General features: G+C 52.8%; 1 protein-coding gene across 10 annotated transcripts in view; it reads left to right on the forward strand.

Annotated features, from left to right (window-relative positions):
• Positions 1 to 11,829, forward strand: part of DCTN1 (dynactin subunit 1) — a 30,320-nt gene extending 18,491 nt beyond the window's left edge. For 6 of the 10 annotated variants that reach the window (XM_035001269.1, XM_035001270.1, XM_035001264.1 and 3 more), the window contains 25 exons: positions 1,046 to 1,237; positions 1,592 to 1,789; positions 1,941 to 2,145; positions 2,222 to 2,300; positions 2,414 to 2,573; positions 2,686 to 2,790; positions 2,968 to 3,159; positions 3,247 to 3,363; positions 3,591 to 3,743; positions 4,360 to 4,520; positions 4,627 to 4,795; positions 5,069 to 5,137; positions 5,361 to 5,423; positions 5,536 to 5,685; positions 5,849 to 6,010; positions 6,093 to 6,224; positions 6,436 to 6,561; positions 6,810 to 6,952; positions 7,240 to 7,406; positions 8,730 to 8,744; positions 8,936 to 9,069; positions 9,185 to 9,377; positions 9,640 to 9,719; positions 10,253 to 10,342; positions 10,953 to 11,829. In XM_035001269.1, the coding sequence (XP_034857160.1) occupies positions 1,046 to 1,237; positions 1,592 to 1,789; positions 1,941 to 2,145; positions 2,222 to 2,300; positions 2,414 to 2,573; positions 2,686 to 2,790; positions 2,968 to 3,159; positions 3,247 to 3,363; positions 3,591 to 3,743; positions 4,360 to 4,520; positions 4,627 to 4,795; positions 5,069 to 5,137; positions 5,361 to 5,423; positions 5,536 to 5,685; positions 5,849 to 6,010; positions 6,093 to 6,224; positions 6,436 to 6,561; positions 6,810 to 6,952; positions 7,240 to 7,406; positions 8,730 to 8,744; positions 8,936 to 9,069; positions 9,185 to 9,377; positions 9,640 to 9,719; positions 10,253 to 10,342; positions 10,953 to 11,090 (3,393 nt within the window). In that variant the 3' untranslated portion in view covers positions 11,091 to 11,829. The remainder of the gene's footprint in view (positions 1 to 1,045; positions 1,238 to 1,591; positions 1,790 to 1,940; positions 2,146 to 2,221; positions 2,301 to 2,413; positions 2,574 to 2,685; positions 2,791 to 2,967; positions 3,160 to 3,246; positions 3,364 to 3,590; positions 3,744 to 4,359; positions 4,521 to 4,626; positions 4,796 to 5,068; positions 5,138 to 5,360; positions 5,424 to 5,535; positions 5,686 to 5,848; positions 6,011 to 6,092; positions 6,225 to 6,435; positions 6,562 to 6,809; positions 6,953 to 7,239; positions 7,407 to 8,729; positions 8,745 to 8,935; positions 9,070 to 9,184; positions 9,378 to 9,639; positions 9,720 to 10,252; positions 10,343 to 10,952) is intronic. The other 4 variants (XM_035001263.1, XM_035001267.1, XM_035001272.1 and 1 more) reach the window with 2 other exon arrangements.
• Positions 11,830 to 17,176: the final 5,347 nt, after the last annotated feature.

A 17,176-nucleotide genomic window follows, 5' to 3' on the forward strand; every position in this document is an offset into this window, starting at 1 on the left:
TCTGAGCCAGTAGCCTGAGTGCAGAAGAGAAACGAGAGTGATTGTGGTCATTTAGGGCTGGCTTTCTTGAAGAAGGGCATTTTGACTAGTTTTTTGATGCATGAGTGGGGGTGGAGGTTGGAAGAAAGGTGAGGAAGAACTTGGCCCTGTCAGTGTCCGGGGATAAGGACCTGGAGTTATCTGTGGGTAGCATGTGATCTCTGAGTGTCAGCACATCAGGAGAGCTTCAGGGCTCAGTACTGCAAGGGAGAGCACTGGGCAGGCCTGTCTGCTCCAGGGCCTGGGGCTTCAGGGAGCTCTGCCCCAATCCCACCGGGGCCTGGGTAAATGTTGCCTGGTTAGAGCCCCTTTGTCTTGGAGGGAGGGAGATGACAGAAGGTTGGCTGTACTGACCATGTTTCAAGGGGGAGCCTAGGAGTACAACTTTCACTTTGGCCCTTTTGCCTGAAGGGTCCCCTAAGGTAGACAAAGGGAGGGAGAATCAGCTCAACTCCCAAAGAGTGGGATACAGAGGTTGGTACCCCCACTTTTAGCCCAGGCTTCTCTGGGAACATTAAAGTTAGAGAACAAACTCCAATTTGTTCTTTTGCTTTGGGAATGACATTGAGGCACTTTTTCTTCCTGGGGAGGAGGGTACAGGCCCAGAACAACGATAGGACTGGGAGTATTAAGAAATTGCTAGAATGATCACAACTGGGTCACAGAGGGGAGGTCTGGGGAGTAAGGGATTCTGTTCTAAGGGGGTAGTGCCAGAGCTGGGAGGAATGTGGGGTCAGTGCCAAGGGAGAAGCATTATAATCTCATGTCTTCTATCACTTCCTCCCTTTCTCCTCTGCCCGCCTCCTGCCTCCCCCGTTCTTTGTCACTGTCTCTGACTCTGTCATTTTTCCTCTCCCCTTCACTCTGCTTCTCTGTTCTCACTGTGCTTTGATACTCTCTCACTGCCCTTTTCCTTCTCTGTCTCCTTCCCTTGGTGGATTCTCATATTCTGTCTTTCTCACCACCCCTGTTCTTTTTCTGGCTTGCCCCTGTCCTCTCTGAATAGCCCACCCGCCCAGCTAGTACTGGGGTGGCTGGGGCCAGTAGCTCCCTGGGCCCCTCTGGCTCAGCATCAGCAGGTGAGCTGAGCAGCAGTGAACCCAGCACCCCGGCTCAGACTCCACTGGCAGCACCCATCATCCCCACACCGGCTCTCACCTCTCCTGGAGCAGCACCTCCACTACCTTCCCCCTCTAAGGTAAGGACTGGGGTTGGAGTGAAGAAGAACCAAGACATAGGGGGGCTTGTGACCCCAGGCAGGATCTTAGAAATTTTCCAGGGCTGGGAGAGACCCAGAATTTGAATCCAAAGGGTGGGGACATAGCATATGTCCATTGACTCTGCCATTGACTCAGCTACCCTTTCTTTTCTGCCCTCCTTCCACACTTTCCCCTTATGCACCCATCCTTTCTCAGATGTTTGTAGGCCACTTTTGCTTTTGACCCTGGGGCTGGAATGATGTTTGCTTATATTCCTGTCCTTTCGCTCCAGCTCAGCTTTGGTGGGGTGGAGGAGGAGGCTATGCACCTACCGAGGGGTCTCTCCTTTGTAGGAGGAGGAAGGGCTGAGGGCCCAGGTGCGGGACCTGGAGGAGAAACTGGAGACCCTGCGGTTGAAACGGGCAGAAGACAAGGCAAAACTAAAAGAGCTGGAGAAACATAAGATCCAGCTGGAGCAGGTGCAAGAATGGAAGAGCAAGATGCAGGAACAGCAGGCAGACCTGCAGCGACGCCTCAAGGAGGCGCGGAAGGTGGGACTTGGGGGGAAGGAGGTGGCTGGGGAGCTTGGGACCCAAGCCAGTGAACTGGACACTAGGCCGGAGGAGCCTGGAATACCTTGTGAGAAAGCGGGCATGAGGCGTCTCTCTGCTTGCACTCCCACCAGCATCCCCCCCTCCTCAGGAAGCCAAGGAGGCCCTGGAGGCGAAGGAACGCTACATGGAGGAGATGGCTGATACTGCCGATGCCATTGAGATGGCCACTCTGGACAAGGAGATGGCTGAAGAGCGGGCCGAGTCCCTGCAGCAGGAGGTGGAGGCATTGAAGGAACGTGTGGATGAGCTCACCACTGACTTAGAGATCCTCAAAGCTGAGATTGAAGAGAAGGGTAAGGGGCCAGGAGCTGCTGGGGGCCAGATGGTGGGCTTGGAGCTGTGTCTGAAAGTGTTAATGGTCTTCCCCAGGCTCAGACGGGGCAGCGTCCAGTTATCAGCTCAAGCAGCTCGAGGAGCAGAACGCCCGCCTGAAGGACGCCCTGGTGAGGTAGAGTCCCCTCCCTGCTTGGCTCCGAGGCTCACTCTCCTGTCTCTAGAGTGCCCATCGCCAGTGACTCAGAGACAACACTTTCTCCCTTCTCCCTCCCTGCTTCCCCACAGGATGCGGGATCTTTCTTCCTCAGAGAAGCAGGAGCACGTGAAACTCCAGAAGCTCATGGAGAAGAAGAACCAAGAGCTGGAGGTTGTGAGGCAGCAGCGGGAGCGTCTGCAGGAGGAGCTGAGCCAGGCAGAGAGCACCATAGATGAGCTCAAGGAGCAGGTCTGGGGAGCCCAGGCCCTGGCCCAGGGGACCCCTCTCCTCTGAGGCTTGTGCCTCCTCTTTCTAGGTACCTTTCAGCAGCCGTTCTCCCTGTTCCCTCCCTGTAACACAGGTGGATGCTGCTCTGGGTGCTGAGGAGATGGTGGAGATGCTAACAGACCGGAACCTGAATCTAGAAGAGAAAGTGCGAGAGTTGAGAGAGACCGTGGGGGACTTGGTAAGAGAATAGACCCCTGACTTCCCACCCTGATGGAGGGCATTTGGAAGGCACTTGCTGAAAGAGGGATTGATGTGACCCCTGACCTTTGAGCAGGCTATGTGGCGAGCGGCCCCTCCCTGACCTGCTACCCTGACTCTGCCTTTCCTTTGCCCCGACTGCCTTGTGGCCTCCCAGGAAGCGATGAATGAGATGAACGATGAGCTGCAGGAGAATGCGCGCGAGACAGAACTGGAGCTGCGGGAGCAGCTGGACATGGCGGGCGCACGGGTCCGGGAGGCCCAGAAGCGTGTGGAGGCGGCCCAGGAGACGGTTGCAGACTACCAGCAAACCATAAAGAAGTACCGCCAGCTGACCGCCCACCTGCAGGTGCCTGTGTACCCCCTGCTGTCCACCCACAGTCACCCCGGGCTCCCTCGTGACCCAGCCATGCCTCATTGCTGTCTCTTCTCCCAGGATGTGAACCGGGAACTGACAAACCAGCAAGAAGCATCTGCGGAGAGACAGCAGCAGCCACCCCCGGAGACCTTTGACTTCAAAATCAAGTTTGCTGAGACTAAGGCTCATGCGAAGGTCAGGACTGGGGAGTGTTGGGGCACCCACCCTGGCTGTGGCTGTGGGCTGCTCTGATATGGTGTCTGGACTCCACGTGGCTGGAGGAGGGGATGCTTTGCATGGTGGTCTGGAAGACTCCTGGCGGAAACTTGTCCCAGAAGCAGGGGTCCTGGTGGAACAAGGCATGATAGTTCCGAGGCTCTCTTCAGCCTGGCTGAGAGCCCATCTACCTGTCCACTTCACAGGCAATTGAGATGGAATTGAGGCAGATGGAGGTGGCCCAGGCCAACCGGCACATGTCCCTGCTGACAGCCTTCATGCCCGACAGCTTCCTTCGGCCGGGTGGGGACCATGACTGCGTCCTCGTGCTGCTGCTCATGCCTCGTCTCATTTGCAAGGTATGGCCAGTCAGTCTAATCACGTGTTCAGCAGGACTCTGTTGAACTTGCTGTGTAGCAGGTCTGGAGGATGCCGAGTGAAGAGAGCAGTCAGCGTCCCTGCTCACAGAGAGTTTATCTTGTAGTGGAGGAATGCAGTCAGCTAAGTCGCAGATGGATGTGTATTACAGGCGCTGGGTTGTGAAGGGCGGGTGGCTTCTCTCAGACAGCACTATTGGGGCTCTGATTTAGATGGCAGGGTGGCACCAAAGGAAGACCATTTGAACTGAGACCCAGAAGAGGACTACGAGTTAGTGGGGGGATGACCATCAGGATAGAATTCAAGTAAAACGGTAGCAGAAGCAGTAGCTTTAAGGCAGAAAAGAGCTTGGTCCCACTGGTTCACTACCCTTTCATCTTCACATCCCAAGTCTTCACAACCGCCAGTAATCACATCATTATCCTTTCCCGAGGTGAGACTCCCTACCCATCTAAGAGCTGTTTCTGCTTTCCTCCTCCACATGGATCCATGTGTGCCCCCCCCAACCTAGTTGCTCAGTTTTGTGTCCTGTGTTCCCGAGTCTGTGTTCTCCATCCTCTACTCTGAGCCCCAGGTTCCTGGTGCTTCTTCCCACAGGCAGAGCTGATCCGGAAGCAGGCCCAGGAGAAGTTTGAACTAAGCGAAAACTGTTCAGAGCGGCCTGGGCTCCGAGGAGCTGCAGGGGAGCAGCTCAGCTTTGCTGCTGGGCTGGTGTACTCGCTGAGTCTGTTGCAGGCCACACTCCACCGCTATGAGCAGTAAGTGACCCGCTGGCCCCTGCTCTGGGACCACAGGGCCAAGATTGGATGGAACTGAGATTGCCTGGCAGGCTTTGGCCTCAGAAGACCCTTCTCTGGTCTCTAGCGCCCTCTCTCAATGCAACGTGGACGTGTATAAGAAGGTCGGCAGCCTCTACCCTGAGATGAGTGCCCACGAGCGCTCCTTGGATTTCCTCATTGAGCTACTACACAAGGATCAGCTGGATGAGACTGTCAACGTAGAGCCTCTCACCAAGGCCATCAAGTATTACCAGGTCTGGGGCAAGAACTCAGGCTTGGCACAGCAGGGGGGGGAAGGTTTCTCTTGCTGGGGCGGTTGCCAGTGTGGCCGAGGTTGTGTGTCCTAGGCTGGCTGCTTAAGGCTTGGCTTGCTCCTAAAGGAACTTGCCTGAGGATGCAGCTCCTTGGGGACTCAGATTCTCTTACACCTCTGGAGTCCTATGATGACCGGGGCTCAAATTGTAGTTTGGAGAGAATTCTCTATCCTTCCAAGATCTAAAGGCTGTCTCTCTGTCCTTTCTCCTCAGCATCTGTATAGTATTCATCTTGCCGAACAGCCCGAGGACAGTACCATGCAGCTGGCTGACCACATTAAGGTGAGGCGTCTGGGCCAGTGTTTGAGCCCTCTGTAGAGATCAGCAGTGTAGGACATCAGGTCAAGAGATCTGGCCCTCAAGGGCCGTCCCATAAGACTGGAATAGATCAGGAAGTCAGAGAACTGAAATCTCTGTTGGCGGAGGGTGGGGACTATTTAGAAATGGTGATGGGGCAGAAGGGCTCCTGTTGGGGGCTGACAACCACACGTGTCTGTCCTTACAGTTCACCCAGAGTGCCCTGGACTGCATGAGCGTGGAGGTGGGACGGCTGCGTGCCTTCTTGCAGGTGAGAGCACAGCCAGATCTCTTTGACCTCTTCTTTCTCATTAGTCCCCACCTCCTCACCTCCAGCCCTAATGCTCTCTTGGTTCCCCATCTATTTCCTGTTCCCTGAATAGGGTGGCCAGGAGGCTTCAGATATTGCCCTCCTGCTCCGGGACCTGGAAACATCGTGCAGTGACATCCGCCAGTTCTGCAAGAAGATCCGGAGGCGAATGCCAGGGACAGATGCTCCTGGGATCCCAGCCGCACTGGCATTTGGACCACAGGTTTAGGGCAGCGAAGGGGGGAAGGAAAGGAAGCTGAGGAGAAGCAGGAGGGGCCTAGAGCGTTGAGATCTGCATCTGGTCAGGGAATAAGAACGGTCTTGAGGTAGCTGGGAGCTGTGGCGCGGGACCCAGGGTGGGCTCCTGACTTTGGGCTGTCGCACAGGTATCGGACACACTCCTAGACTGCAGGAAACACTTGACGTGGGTGGTGGCCGTGCTGCAGGAGGTGGCAGCTGCTGCAGCCCAGCTCATTGCCCCACTGGCAGAGAATGAGGGGCTGCCCGTGGCCGCCCTGGAGGAGCTGGCTTTCAAAGCAAGCGAGCAGGTGGGCCTGGACGGCTGGGCAGAGGTGGTGGTGGAGTCTTGTGGCCAGTATGGGATTTTCACTGCTGCCCTGGCCCCTGTAGATCTATGGCACCCCCTCCAGCAGTCCCTATGAGTGTCTGCGCCAGTCGAGCAACATCCTCATCAGTACCATGAACAAATTGGCCACAGCCATGCAGGAGGGCGAGTATGATGCAGAGCGGCCCCCCAGCAAGGTGGGTAGGGAGCTCTTTGGAGGATTCCAGAGGAGCCAGACTGCCAGAACTGCTGCTGGTTGTGGGAGGGCTGGGAGGCGGGAGAAGGGAATCTGGAGAGCACCACCCTGCTTGGAAGGCAAGGCTTTCCCTATACCCAGCTCTCTCTGGAAGGACCATGTTGGTGACCTCCTCTACCCATCCCTGCCTTCTGCTCCCACCTGACCCCTAGCCTCCCCCAGTTGAGCTGAGGGCTGCAGCCCTCCGTGCGGAGATCACCGATGCTGAAGGCCTGGGCTTGAAGCTTGAAGATCGAGAGACAGTTATCAAGGAGTTGAAGAAGTCACTGAAAATCAAGGTGAGAGGGTGTAGGGTAGGCTCAGGATCTGGGGGGCCAGGAAATGTTGCTGAGGTACAGGACAGCATTGAGTGTTGGGGATCTCCTGGGACTGGGACTGGTTGGGAGTTGAGGGGAGAAGTGGCACCTGTGATCAGTGGGGGGAGCACCTGTGGGCCCTTCGCAGCTTTCTAGCTCATGGCCTATCCCGGGTCCCTCGGGCCCATGAGAGGATGTAAGGGAACTAGACACTCTCTGCCCTTGCCCAGGGGGAGGAGCTGAGTGAGGCCAATGTGCGGCTAAGTCTGCTGGAGAAGAAGCTGGACAGTGCTGCCAAGGATGCAGACGAGCGCATCGAGAAAGTCCAGACTCGGCTGGAGGAGACTCAGGCACTGCTGCGGAAGAAGGAGAAGTCAGGCACCTTCCCTGGGTCCTTGCTTATCCCACTCCTCCTTCCAGCTGGCTGTTCTCCCTCCTAACCCATCCCCCTACCCAGGCCCTCTCAGAGTGAGACTCTCCCCAGGGGAGCAGGTACCATTTTCCTTCCCCACTGCCAACCCCATTGTGTCACCCCAGTCAGAGCATGTGCTGCTCCTGGCTCCTCACTAGCAGGGCTACTCCGAGGACCTGTCAGGACTGAGAAGTGGGGCTGGGGCTCCGGGGAAGGGACACTGCCTAAGCCCAGATTCTCTTTCACAGAGAGTTTGAGGAAACGATGGATGCACTCCAAGCTGACATTGACCAGCTAGAGGCAGAGAAGGCAGAGCTAAAGCAGCGGCTGAACAGCCAGTCGAAGCGCACGATCGAGGGGCTCCGGGGGCCCCCTCCCTCGGGTATTGCTACCCTGGTCTCTGGCATTGCTGGTGGTGAGTGTAGTGGGACAGGCAACGTCGGCCCAGAGGAGAATGAATGGCTTCCCTCCTGTCCTTGGCCTCAGTTTGACTTCTGCCCCCCTCTTACTGGATGTTCAGCCAGGAATGTGTTCGCCCAGTTTTGCTCTATGACAGCTTCTTACCAGGCTTTTTACTTCCCCTGAAGATATGCGCAGAGACCCCCTGATCAAGGTGGGGCATTACCAGCTTGTCCGTGGAGCTCAGAATTACGACGACAGTTAGACTCTAGCAGATGTCCCTTCTGGGTCTGGCCTTTCTGTGCCAGCCCTATATCCCAGAGGGTGATCAGCCTACAGCAGATTAGGCTAACTCTGTTGCTGTATCCAGCCATGCTTGCTCTTGATTGCTCCTCTGCTTGCACTTTTTATTTCTCCCTACTGAGTTTTCGTGGCTTTACCCTGTGGTGTGCTTGTCTCTTCCATTGCTGAGTTCTCCCATTTCCACTTGGGGCTTGTGTTCTGACCTCTGCCTGGTCTCTAGTGTGGTCAGGGCTCCTTACCTGGAGTTTTTCCGGTTCTGAGGCCCAGTCTTCCCAGTTTTCCTGGCCATGTTAGTTCTTGTCTGCTCCGTAGTTTTTTAGTTTCTTTTTTACCTCCAGAAGACAGACTCCTTGCCCTGAAACCCTCAGGATCTCCAGAGCTCCAGAGCTATGCCTGTCTTGTCACTTGGCCTTTCCTAGGGTCTTGTTCCCATCAAAGCCCCCCTCACTGGTGCCTCTTGTTCTTGGGAGGTGACTGAGTACTTGTTGGCTTTGGACTCCTGTGGTACAGTTGGTTCCTGCTCCTTAGGCAAGGGGTCTCCAGAGTTACCACATCGTGTTGTTGTAGCACAGGCTTTCTAAACAGATACCGGTTCTGATTCACAAAACTTCCCACCAAAAAAGCGCATCTTTTGCCCCAGAACAGTGGGGAACCCGAGGAACAGGGAATGCGGTTGCACCTTCAACTTCAGCTTTGCTGCTGCGGAACACTAAGGGTGCGGACATCTTGGGGTCTCGGGGTCTCGAGTACATTCCGTCTGCCCTTCTTGGAGATGGAGTGTGCGGCAGGGAGCAGGAACGCCTCCTGCCCCAAGTGCTTCCTGCAGCGCACACTCCTGCTGCCGTTCTTCCTCACACTTTGCCCCTCTTTCACGCAGAGGGCAGGGGCAGGGTCTTGTTGGAGGGGGAGTGATGGTTAGGAAAGGGTTTTCCTATAGGTCATGTCCAGGATTCCTCTGGTGTGGCCCCTTAACCCCCAAGTTGTCTAACTCCTCTTTCCTCTCTTCCTGCTCCCACATGGGCTATCCCGAGCACAGAAGAACAGCAGCGAGGTAGAGAGCTGCCCTGGCGAGGGGTTACCAGGGCTGTGGGAAGTGGGTCTGGGGGAGCAGGGTAAGACTCCCCCCTTGGGAGCAACCAGGACTGGAGGTGGGAGTGGATAACGAAAGGGGATGAGCAGGGATGGGGCCCATCTTCCATTCTCTCCACTTGGGGCTGATGACACTTGTCTTGGTACATATAGGAGGTGCCCCTGGGCAGGCTCCAGGGTCTGTGCCAGGCCCCGGGCTGGTGAAGGACTCACCACTGCTGCTTCAGCAGATCTCTGCCATGAGGCTGCACATCTCCCAGCTCCAGCATGAGAATAGCATCCTCAAGGTGAGAGGGGTCACAGGAAGGACTGGGGTGCAGGTGGAGTCCACCTGCCCCATTGATGATAGATGGCAGAGCCTTCGGTCACCTCTTACCACCATTCCTCTTCTTCCCCCAACAGGGAGCCCAGATGAAGGCATCTTTAGCAGCCCTGCCCCCTCTGCATGTGGCAAAGCTCTCCCCCTCACCTCACGAGGGCCCTGACAGTGAGCTAGCAGCTGGTGCACTGTATCGTAAGACCAGCCAGCTGTTGGAGACGTTGAATCAACTGAGCACACATACCCACGTAATAGATATCACTCGTTCCAGCCCTGGTATGGACCCACCAACCCGTGAGATGAATAACGTACCCCCCTCCCTTTGCCCCAGGGCTATAACCCCTACCCAGGCAGCTGCCATATTGTAGAGGCTCTTCCTTGCATTGCTTTCTGGCCTTGGTGTTCAGTTTGCTTGATTCACCCGTTCTCTTACGGACCTGCTCCATGAGAGGGTCTAGTATCTGCACTCCTGACCCTTAATCCAGTACAGCTGCCTGCCTGGGCCTCAGTGGGCCTCACTAGCCTTCCTTCCCCACAGCTGCCAAGAGCCCGTCGGCCCAACTCCTGGAGCAGGTGGCTCAGCTCAAGTCCTTAAGCGACACCATTGAGAAGCTCAAGGTTAGCTCAGACCCTGCTCTTCCTCAGTCTATAGAGTTTGCGTCATAACGTTCCCTGCTGGAGCTCTTAGCACATTCATTTCCATAGGCACTCCCAGAGTTCCTCTGGGCCCAGCCCTGTGCTAGACAGCCCACTGGGGAGGAAGTGGAGGGCAAGGCAGGGTTCCTGCCTCAGAAGCTCACTGTCTTGGTGCAAACAGAAGACAGATTCTCATCAACAAAATGGGTTGAGCTAGGATCATCTTTAGAGTGTGGGGTTTGGGTGCAGCTTCTTTAGTGCTGAGATCACTGTGGGGTAGAATGGTTGGGGATGGCTTCCCAGAGGCTGTGGAGTTTGAGTTGGGCTTTAAAGGATAAGTATCTGTAAAGTAAGGATGTTGGGTGGGGATGCGGTTGGAGGTGAGAGCAAAAGTTCGGTGACAGAGAGGACCAGGTCCCTGCTCCTCCTGATATTAGTGTCCCTGTGAAACCAAGAAGATTCTGGGCTAGCCTGAGGGGGTCCCCTAAATGAACCCTTGTTCTACTCCTTGCCAGGATGAGGTCCTTAAGGAGACCGTATCTCAGCGCCCTGGAGCCACAGTCCCCACTGACTTTGCCACCTTCCCTTCGTCAGCCTTCCTTCGGGTAAGAGGGAGCATGGGGAGGAGGATGGGCAGTATCAAGGCCTCAGGTGGGTCCTTCCCCTCTCCCCCAGAATATGAAGAGGACTTTGGGGTCTCAGGTTCAACAACTGCACATCCTGAGTTAACTGGCCAAGTCTTACTTGTAAGCAACTCAGGAGTGCTTGTAGTGCTTCCAGAAATTCCAGTATTTTTTTTTTTAAAGGTTTTATTTATTTGACAGAGAGAAAGACAGCGAGAGAGGGAACACAAGCAGGGGGAGTGGGAGAGGGAGAAGCAGGCTTCCCGTGGAGCAGGGAGCCTGATGCGGGGCTTGATCCCAGGACCCTGGGATCATGACCTGAGCCGAAGGCAGACCCTTAACGACTGAGCCACCCAGGTGCCCCGAAATTCCAGTATTTTAGCAGTTAAACATCTTTTATGACTTTTGACGCCAGGAGAGGCTCAAAACTCCCTTTTCAGACTGATTTGGAATATGTGGTCACCATAGTCTAGGAGCCCCAAAGTCCGTCTCGCGGGGGCTGCCTTTGTCTCAGTGCTCAGGGTCCCTGTCAGTGGTACACAGCTCAGATGAGCCTCTGACCTGGGGACCTCTTCCCCTTGCCAACTCCCAGGCCAAAGAGGAGCAGCAAGACGACACTGTCTACATGGGCAAAGTGACCTTCTCGTGCGCAGCTGGCCTTGGACAGCGACACCGGCTGGTGCTGACCCAGGAGCAGCTGCACCAGCTTCATGGTCGCCTCATCTCCTAAGTGCTCCTTCCACCTCATCCACCTCTACCCTCCACCATCCGGGTGTCACTCTGCCTGATGCGCAGCCACCTCAGCTAGTCCCCATTGTAGAACTGTGTGTGCACAGCTGTTCCTGCCCTGTTCAGCTTCACTTCCACCTGTCAGTGCCCTGCCCCTTGATTTGGGTTCCCCTATTTCCATTCCTTGGCCTCTGCCAGGATTTGCTGTTCAGCTGCTCCCTCCTTCCTGAGGGGCCTCAGGGCATGTGGGGGGTAGGCTGAGACCCCACCACCAAAGGTTCAGTGAGGTCCCCCTGATAGAGGACTTCACCCCTTGATTAAAGCAACTCTGCTTCAGTGCTTTCTGTGTGGTCTTGGGAGTGGGACTTGGGCCTTTTGGTTCAGAGCAGGAGTGGAGGAGAAGGGATGCTGAGGAGGCTTTGGCTGTGCCAGATTTGAGGGCCCCTCTCTGTAGAGACCAGTGGAACAGTGTGCCCCTCACATTCACGTGTGGTAAGTTACTGTGAACAAGGGGAAAGGGGCTAGACCAGGGGCTTGGCACCTAAGTTCTTTATGGAGTTAGGGCCAGGACGTAGGTTCAGCCACCCTACCTCCATGCATCTGTCAACCAGTTCCCACTCACAGCAGAGGGACCTTTCCAGAATGCAAACTGGACCACGTTATTCCCTGCTTTAAATCCTGAAATGGTTCTTCCAACTAAAATTTATAATTTAAATAAAATCCTGAAGTAGTTTCTCTAAGTATCTAGAACTTAAAATTTAAATTCACTACAATTGCACACAAGGCTGTCTGTGTTTTGGGTCCTGCCCATCTCTCCAGCCTCTCGTGGGGATACTTGTCCACGTGTGCCTTGTGGCCTTCCCTTAGTGAATCCCTGCTGTTGCTTTGCCACCCTGTGCTCTCTGAGGCCCCTTTCTGCTGCCCAGAATGCCAGCCACCTGTCTGCTCCACCTGCCTGCCCCACCCCACCTCAGCTGACATCCTGTTCGTTTATTAAGACAGCTCTGGCATTGCCACCTTAGGAAATCTTCAATTCCTGTGGCGTGTTGGGTGCTCCCGTACTGGAGGGAGCAGAGAATATGAACATTTTTTCTAGAGGTGCTTGGATTTAGTTGCTTTGTTCCTTGACAAAAGGTCTTTAACCTTTGGTTTGCTTTCTCAACGGCAGAATGGGAAGAATGCCTCCTCCCAGGGTTGCCATGAAGGCTAAAAGAGATAACGCGTGCCAGCTTCCAGCACCGTGCCTGGTGCGCGGCAGCCTTGCTTCTCCTCCCAATGGACGCATCTGCAGTACTGCTTCTTAGCGGGAAGCATCTCTTGTCATTGTAGTCATCAGTTAACCCTTCTTCGGTCACCCACTGTAGACAGACTGAGAGTTTCTAGAGGATGTCTTTTATCTCGGCATCCCCCAAAACACGTTTGGGAAGGAGAACTGTGAGTTTCATTTTGGAATGGATATGAGGTGCTTAGAAGAATGTCTGAGTGCTGATGGCCATTGGCAGTTGGAGCTAGCTGGGTTTGGAGCTCAGCAGAGAAGTCTGGATTGGAGATACAGTTTGGGGGATGAGTTGTGTCAGTGGTGGTTGGTTTGGTTGAGGTGTAGGGTCTTAATTCAGGTTACTTAGAAAACCGAACCAGAGGCAAAGCTGAAGTGCTAGTGTTTCATAGTAATTGCAGTCCCAAAGCACTGCGAGTGAGGGAAAGGAAGGGAAACTAGGCAGGAAAGAAGAAACAAGGTTTGTTTTAATGAGTTGCCCACTGCTTCACCAAGACACAACTAGTCACCTGCCCACGTGTGCTGTCTCTGGATAGACTTCACAAACACCATGCCTGGCTGCAACATTACATTGGGGTTGATGGAGGAATGGAGAGCAGATTAGCCTGCTCTCCTTCCTGTCTTCTGTCTTTCGTTGCTCCAAGTTTGCCTTGTGAGGTGTTTGCTCTCCCTCACTTGCTGGGATTGTATTACTTGGCCACCAGGAAAGCTAGATCCCATGCCTGCAGTCCCCCAAGTCCTGAAGTAGCACGGTGAACAGAAGGGCATTGGCATACAGGACTTGGTCAAGGCAGAGCAAGCAACTGAAGGCTTGGAAATCAGGTGAGGCCACAAGTCACCTGAGGAGGGTGTCCAGGTTGGGAGAGGGCAGAGCCCTGGGCAGTCCTGAGTGTTAAAGAGCCTGCCGTGGAGCCCAAGGGAACATCGATTGGAGCAGAGGCCCCCAGAGGAAATGTCAGGGCCAAGGAGGAGAGATTCAGGAGAGGTAGTCAACAGCCTGTGATATAGCTCAGAGGTAATGTGGCTGCATTCTAGAAAGTAGCACCTGATTCTCAGATGCCTGGTGAGCTGACCAGAGCAGTCTCAGTGCGATAGAGGGAGCAGAAACTGGGTCATGGTGGCAAGAAGCGGGAGAGAGCAGCATGTGTGCACTGTGCCAATGTTCAATCGTGGAAGCTGGGTGGCCAGTGGATGGCAGACAGCTGACGCAAGCATCATTGCCTGTGGATGGCAATGGGAGCTGCTCATGGGGCCCAAGAGGTTTCTGGAAACTGGGGTGTGGGATGGGGGGAGAGAGGCCTAGTGAGGCACTCTGTACAATGGATGGGGCATAGCATGGGAACGGCCTCCTTTAGTCCATCCACGCAACTGCCAGTTGTGATGTGAGAACCAAGCAGACTGGCTGGCACTTGGCAGGGGCAGGGTATGAGCAGTCTCAATCTTGTCAACTAGGAACCCCTGTCTTTTGGGGGTTCTTGGACAGATTCCCAGGGTCAACAGCACTTTCCCCAACATGGCAGCAGCTTTGTGAATTAAGAATAAGGCTCATATCCCAGCTCTTCCACTTATAAGCCATGTGAATTTGGGCAAGTTGCTTAATCTCTCGTTTTCAGTTTCTGTATCTGTACTGAGGCTAATTGCACCTTCCTCAGATTGTATTCCTTCCACGGGTAATCTTCAGGGGAAGATTAAGTGAGATAGCATGCTTGACGCAGGTACTCAATAAAAAAGGATACTTGGGAGAGGCTGATATTAAACAAACGAAATGACATACAAGCAGCCAGTTCCCAAGACATATATTTATGACACAAATAATCATATTTTGGGTCCCAAAGGAGAGGCAGTCCTTGGTGCCCCAGCTTTCGGCTTGTTTTTGTGGGCAGTTAGCATCTTACTTTTCCACCATCCAGGCACTATTTCCTCCTCCTCTTAGCAGGCCAAGCCTGAGGGAGAGTCAAAGGTTTGTGGCATTCTCCCTCCCTCACCCCAATTTGAATTTGCTTGCTTAGTTCCTGTTTTCTGTGCTATCCCACAGTGGGGAGCAGAAGTGGAGGCCGTACAGAGACTTGAGCCTCCACAGGCTCATCCTAGGAAACTTAGGAGGCCCCAGAGCCGATTGTGCCCTACCCAGCCTTGGGGCTGAAAGCAAACAAAGCTTCGTAGGATGGAATACCTTGACCCCTGTCAAGGAGGCCCAGGGGCACCTGGAGAACACGGGCTCCGAGGGTGAGGGCTCCTCCTGCCTCCCTGTGGGTGTTACGCTCCATGTAGCCCTCTCCTCTAGGTATACTGAGAAACCTGTCATTCACCCAGGCTGCTTTCATCTCTACCACATGTGCCAGCTGAAACGGGCACTGCTGCTCCCAGGGACACATGGCTGCTACTGCTGAGGCGCGCAAAGGGCCGGCCTGGCATGTTTGACCTCCGTTCTTCTCCGGAAGCCTGGGGAGTTTGGGAGTGAGACCTGGACTCATCTTGCTCAAATATCTGGTGTCAGAGTAAATGTATGTCTGTCACCCTGTGTTTTGTTTTGTTACTTTTTATCATGGGAAATTTCAACATTCAAATGAGGAGAGTAGGGTGTAATGAATCTCCATTTGCCTATATTTACCATTTCATGACGGATCGTGTTTCCTCTATACCCCTTCGTTCTCCTGTCCCTCCAGATTATTTTGAAGCAGATCCCAGGCATCATCGTATCATTTCATTTCAAAGTATTTTAGTATCCCTAAAAGATAGTGCTCTTAAAACTGTAATATCATTATCACACCTGAAAAATTTAATTCATCAAATATCCAGTGTTCAAATTTCCCTGATTGTCTCATAAATGTTTCGTTTTACAGCATGTGTATTTGGGTAAGGTTCAAGGGAAAGACAATACACTACAAATAGTTGTCTCTTGAGTCCCTTTTTCTAATTTACCATTATTGCACCAATACAACATATGCTTTATATGCATATGCCTTAAACTTTATTTTTAATGTGTCAGCAATATATACATATATATTACATATATGTATATACACACACACGTATATATAAAATCATCTTGAGAATACAAAAAAACACAACAGGAGGAAGATTGAGAACATAGGTTCCCAGTACTTAGTCACAAATGGTTGTAGAGATTTTCCTTTTAGTGTTCTCTATTTAAAACTTTAAAGATGCCCTGCTGTGGTTCTGCAAGCATAGAGCTGCTGGAGAGGGAGTACAATGAAAAAAAAAAAAAATGGACCCAAAGTTAGGAAGAGATAAAGGAGGGAAATCAAGAGAGAGAATATATTTTGAAACTAAATTTAAGGATTTCTTTCATTCAGATTGCAAGCATCAGTCTTTGCTTGGGCTGTGATAGCAAAATACCATAAACCGAGCGGCTTAATCAACAACAAAGTTATTTCTCACAGTTCTGGAAGCTGGAAGTCTGAGATCAGGGTGCCAACATGGTTGTGTTCAGGAAAGGGTGCTCTTCCAGTTGCAGGCAGCTGACATCTTGGATCCTCACATGGCAGAAAGAGAGTAAGCGAGCTCTCTGGCCTCTCAGGAGTGGACTAGTCCCATTTACGAGGCTCCACACTCATGACCTAATCACCTCCCACAGGCCCTACCTCCAAATACCATCACATTAAGGATTAAATTTCAACATGAATTTTGAGGTACACATACATTCAGTCCATAACAGCATCCAAATAAGTGCTAAGAAATTCTGTCCTCTTATTTCTGCCTCAACTTGCCCATTAATTCAACAAATTGATAGGGCCCCTTCACCTGTGAAGGAACATTCTCCTCACAGCATTGTACATGGAAAGGGGGGCTAGAGGGAAGGGAAAGTGGGGGGAGAGCAACCTGCTTTTGAGGGTCTCTAGGTGTTGGGTACTAGAGCCTTCACTTTGGGAAGCCATCAGTTAGCTGGAGCTAGACCCTTCAAATTTATAAATGATGATGTAACACATTTTTTTAAAAAGATTTTATTTATTTATTTGACAGAGATACAGTGAGAGAGGGAACACAAGCAGGGGGAGTGGGAGAGAGAGAAGCAGGCTTCCCGCTGAGCAGGGAGCCTGATGCAGGGCTCGATCCCAGGACTCTGGGATCGTGACCTGAGCTGAAGGCAGATGCTTAACGACTGAGCCACCCAGGCACCCCGATGTAACACATTTCTACTGAAGAACTTTAAGACTGACAAATGTTCACAGAAAGGGTCCAGATAGCAACATGGGTATTCATCATGAGCTAAGTGGTTTCAACCTCTCTGCTCCACAGGTCAAGTTAGAAATTCTAAACCTATCAATGATTAAACAATGGGGCGAATACCAAGGAAAGCTTTGCTTCACATGCAGCAACAGGACAGAGCTACAAGAAAACAAACACTTCCCTAGAATATAACTGAGAGCAGCCCCTTGAACTTCCTTCATCCAAGCCATACCTACAGGCCAAAGATGTGCTTCTCAACCAACAGAAAAGAATAGCAGAGATGCCATCGACACAACCTTTTCCCATAGGAAGGGATGTGTGAACGCATGAGAGGTGATGGAGCTGCAGTCAGCACTGATGCAGTGAAGAAGGGTATAGAACAGCACCCAGGGAAGACAACTTTCTCCATCCCTATCCCTACCCAAATTCTGGATTTATAGACACTCAGGTTAGTCTATCCATTTTCAGAGAATTAGCTCAGGGGAGAAGGAAGTGCAAGGATTTCTTGTCCCCTGAAATTGCTAAATAAGACTTCACAAAGAGGTGCACAAGGATCATAAGATGACTGAAATAAATGTAAAAGGTGGAGAAGAATTTTACAGACGTTAGAGGTCATTTCT

This window comes from Mirounga leonina, unplaced genomic scaffold, assembly GCF_011800145.1.
Source record: "Mirounga leonina isolate KUSES-001 unplaced genomic scaffold, KU_Mleo_1.0 Mir_125, whole genome shotgun sequence".
Taxonomy (NCBI): Eukaryota; Metazoa; Chordata; class Mammalia; order Carnivora; family Phocidae; genus Mirounga; species Mirounga leonina.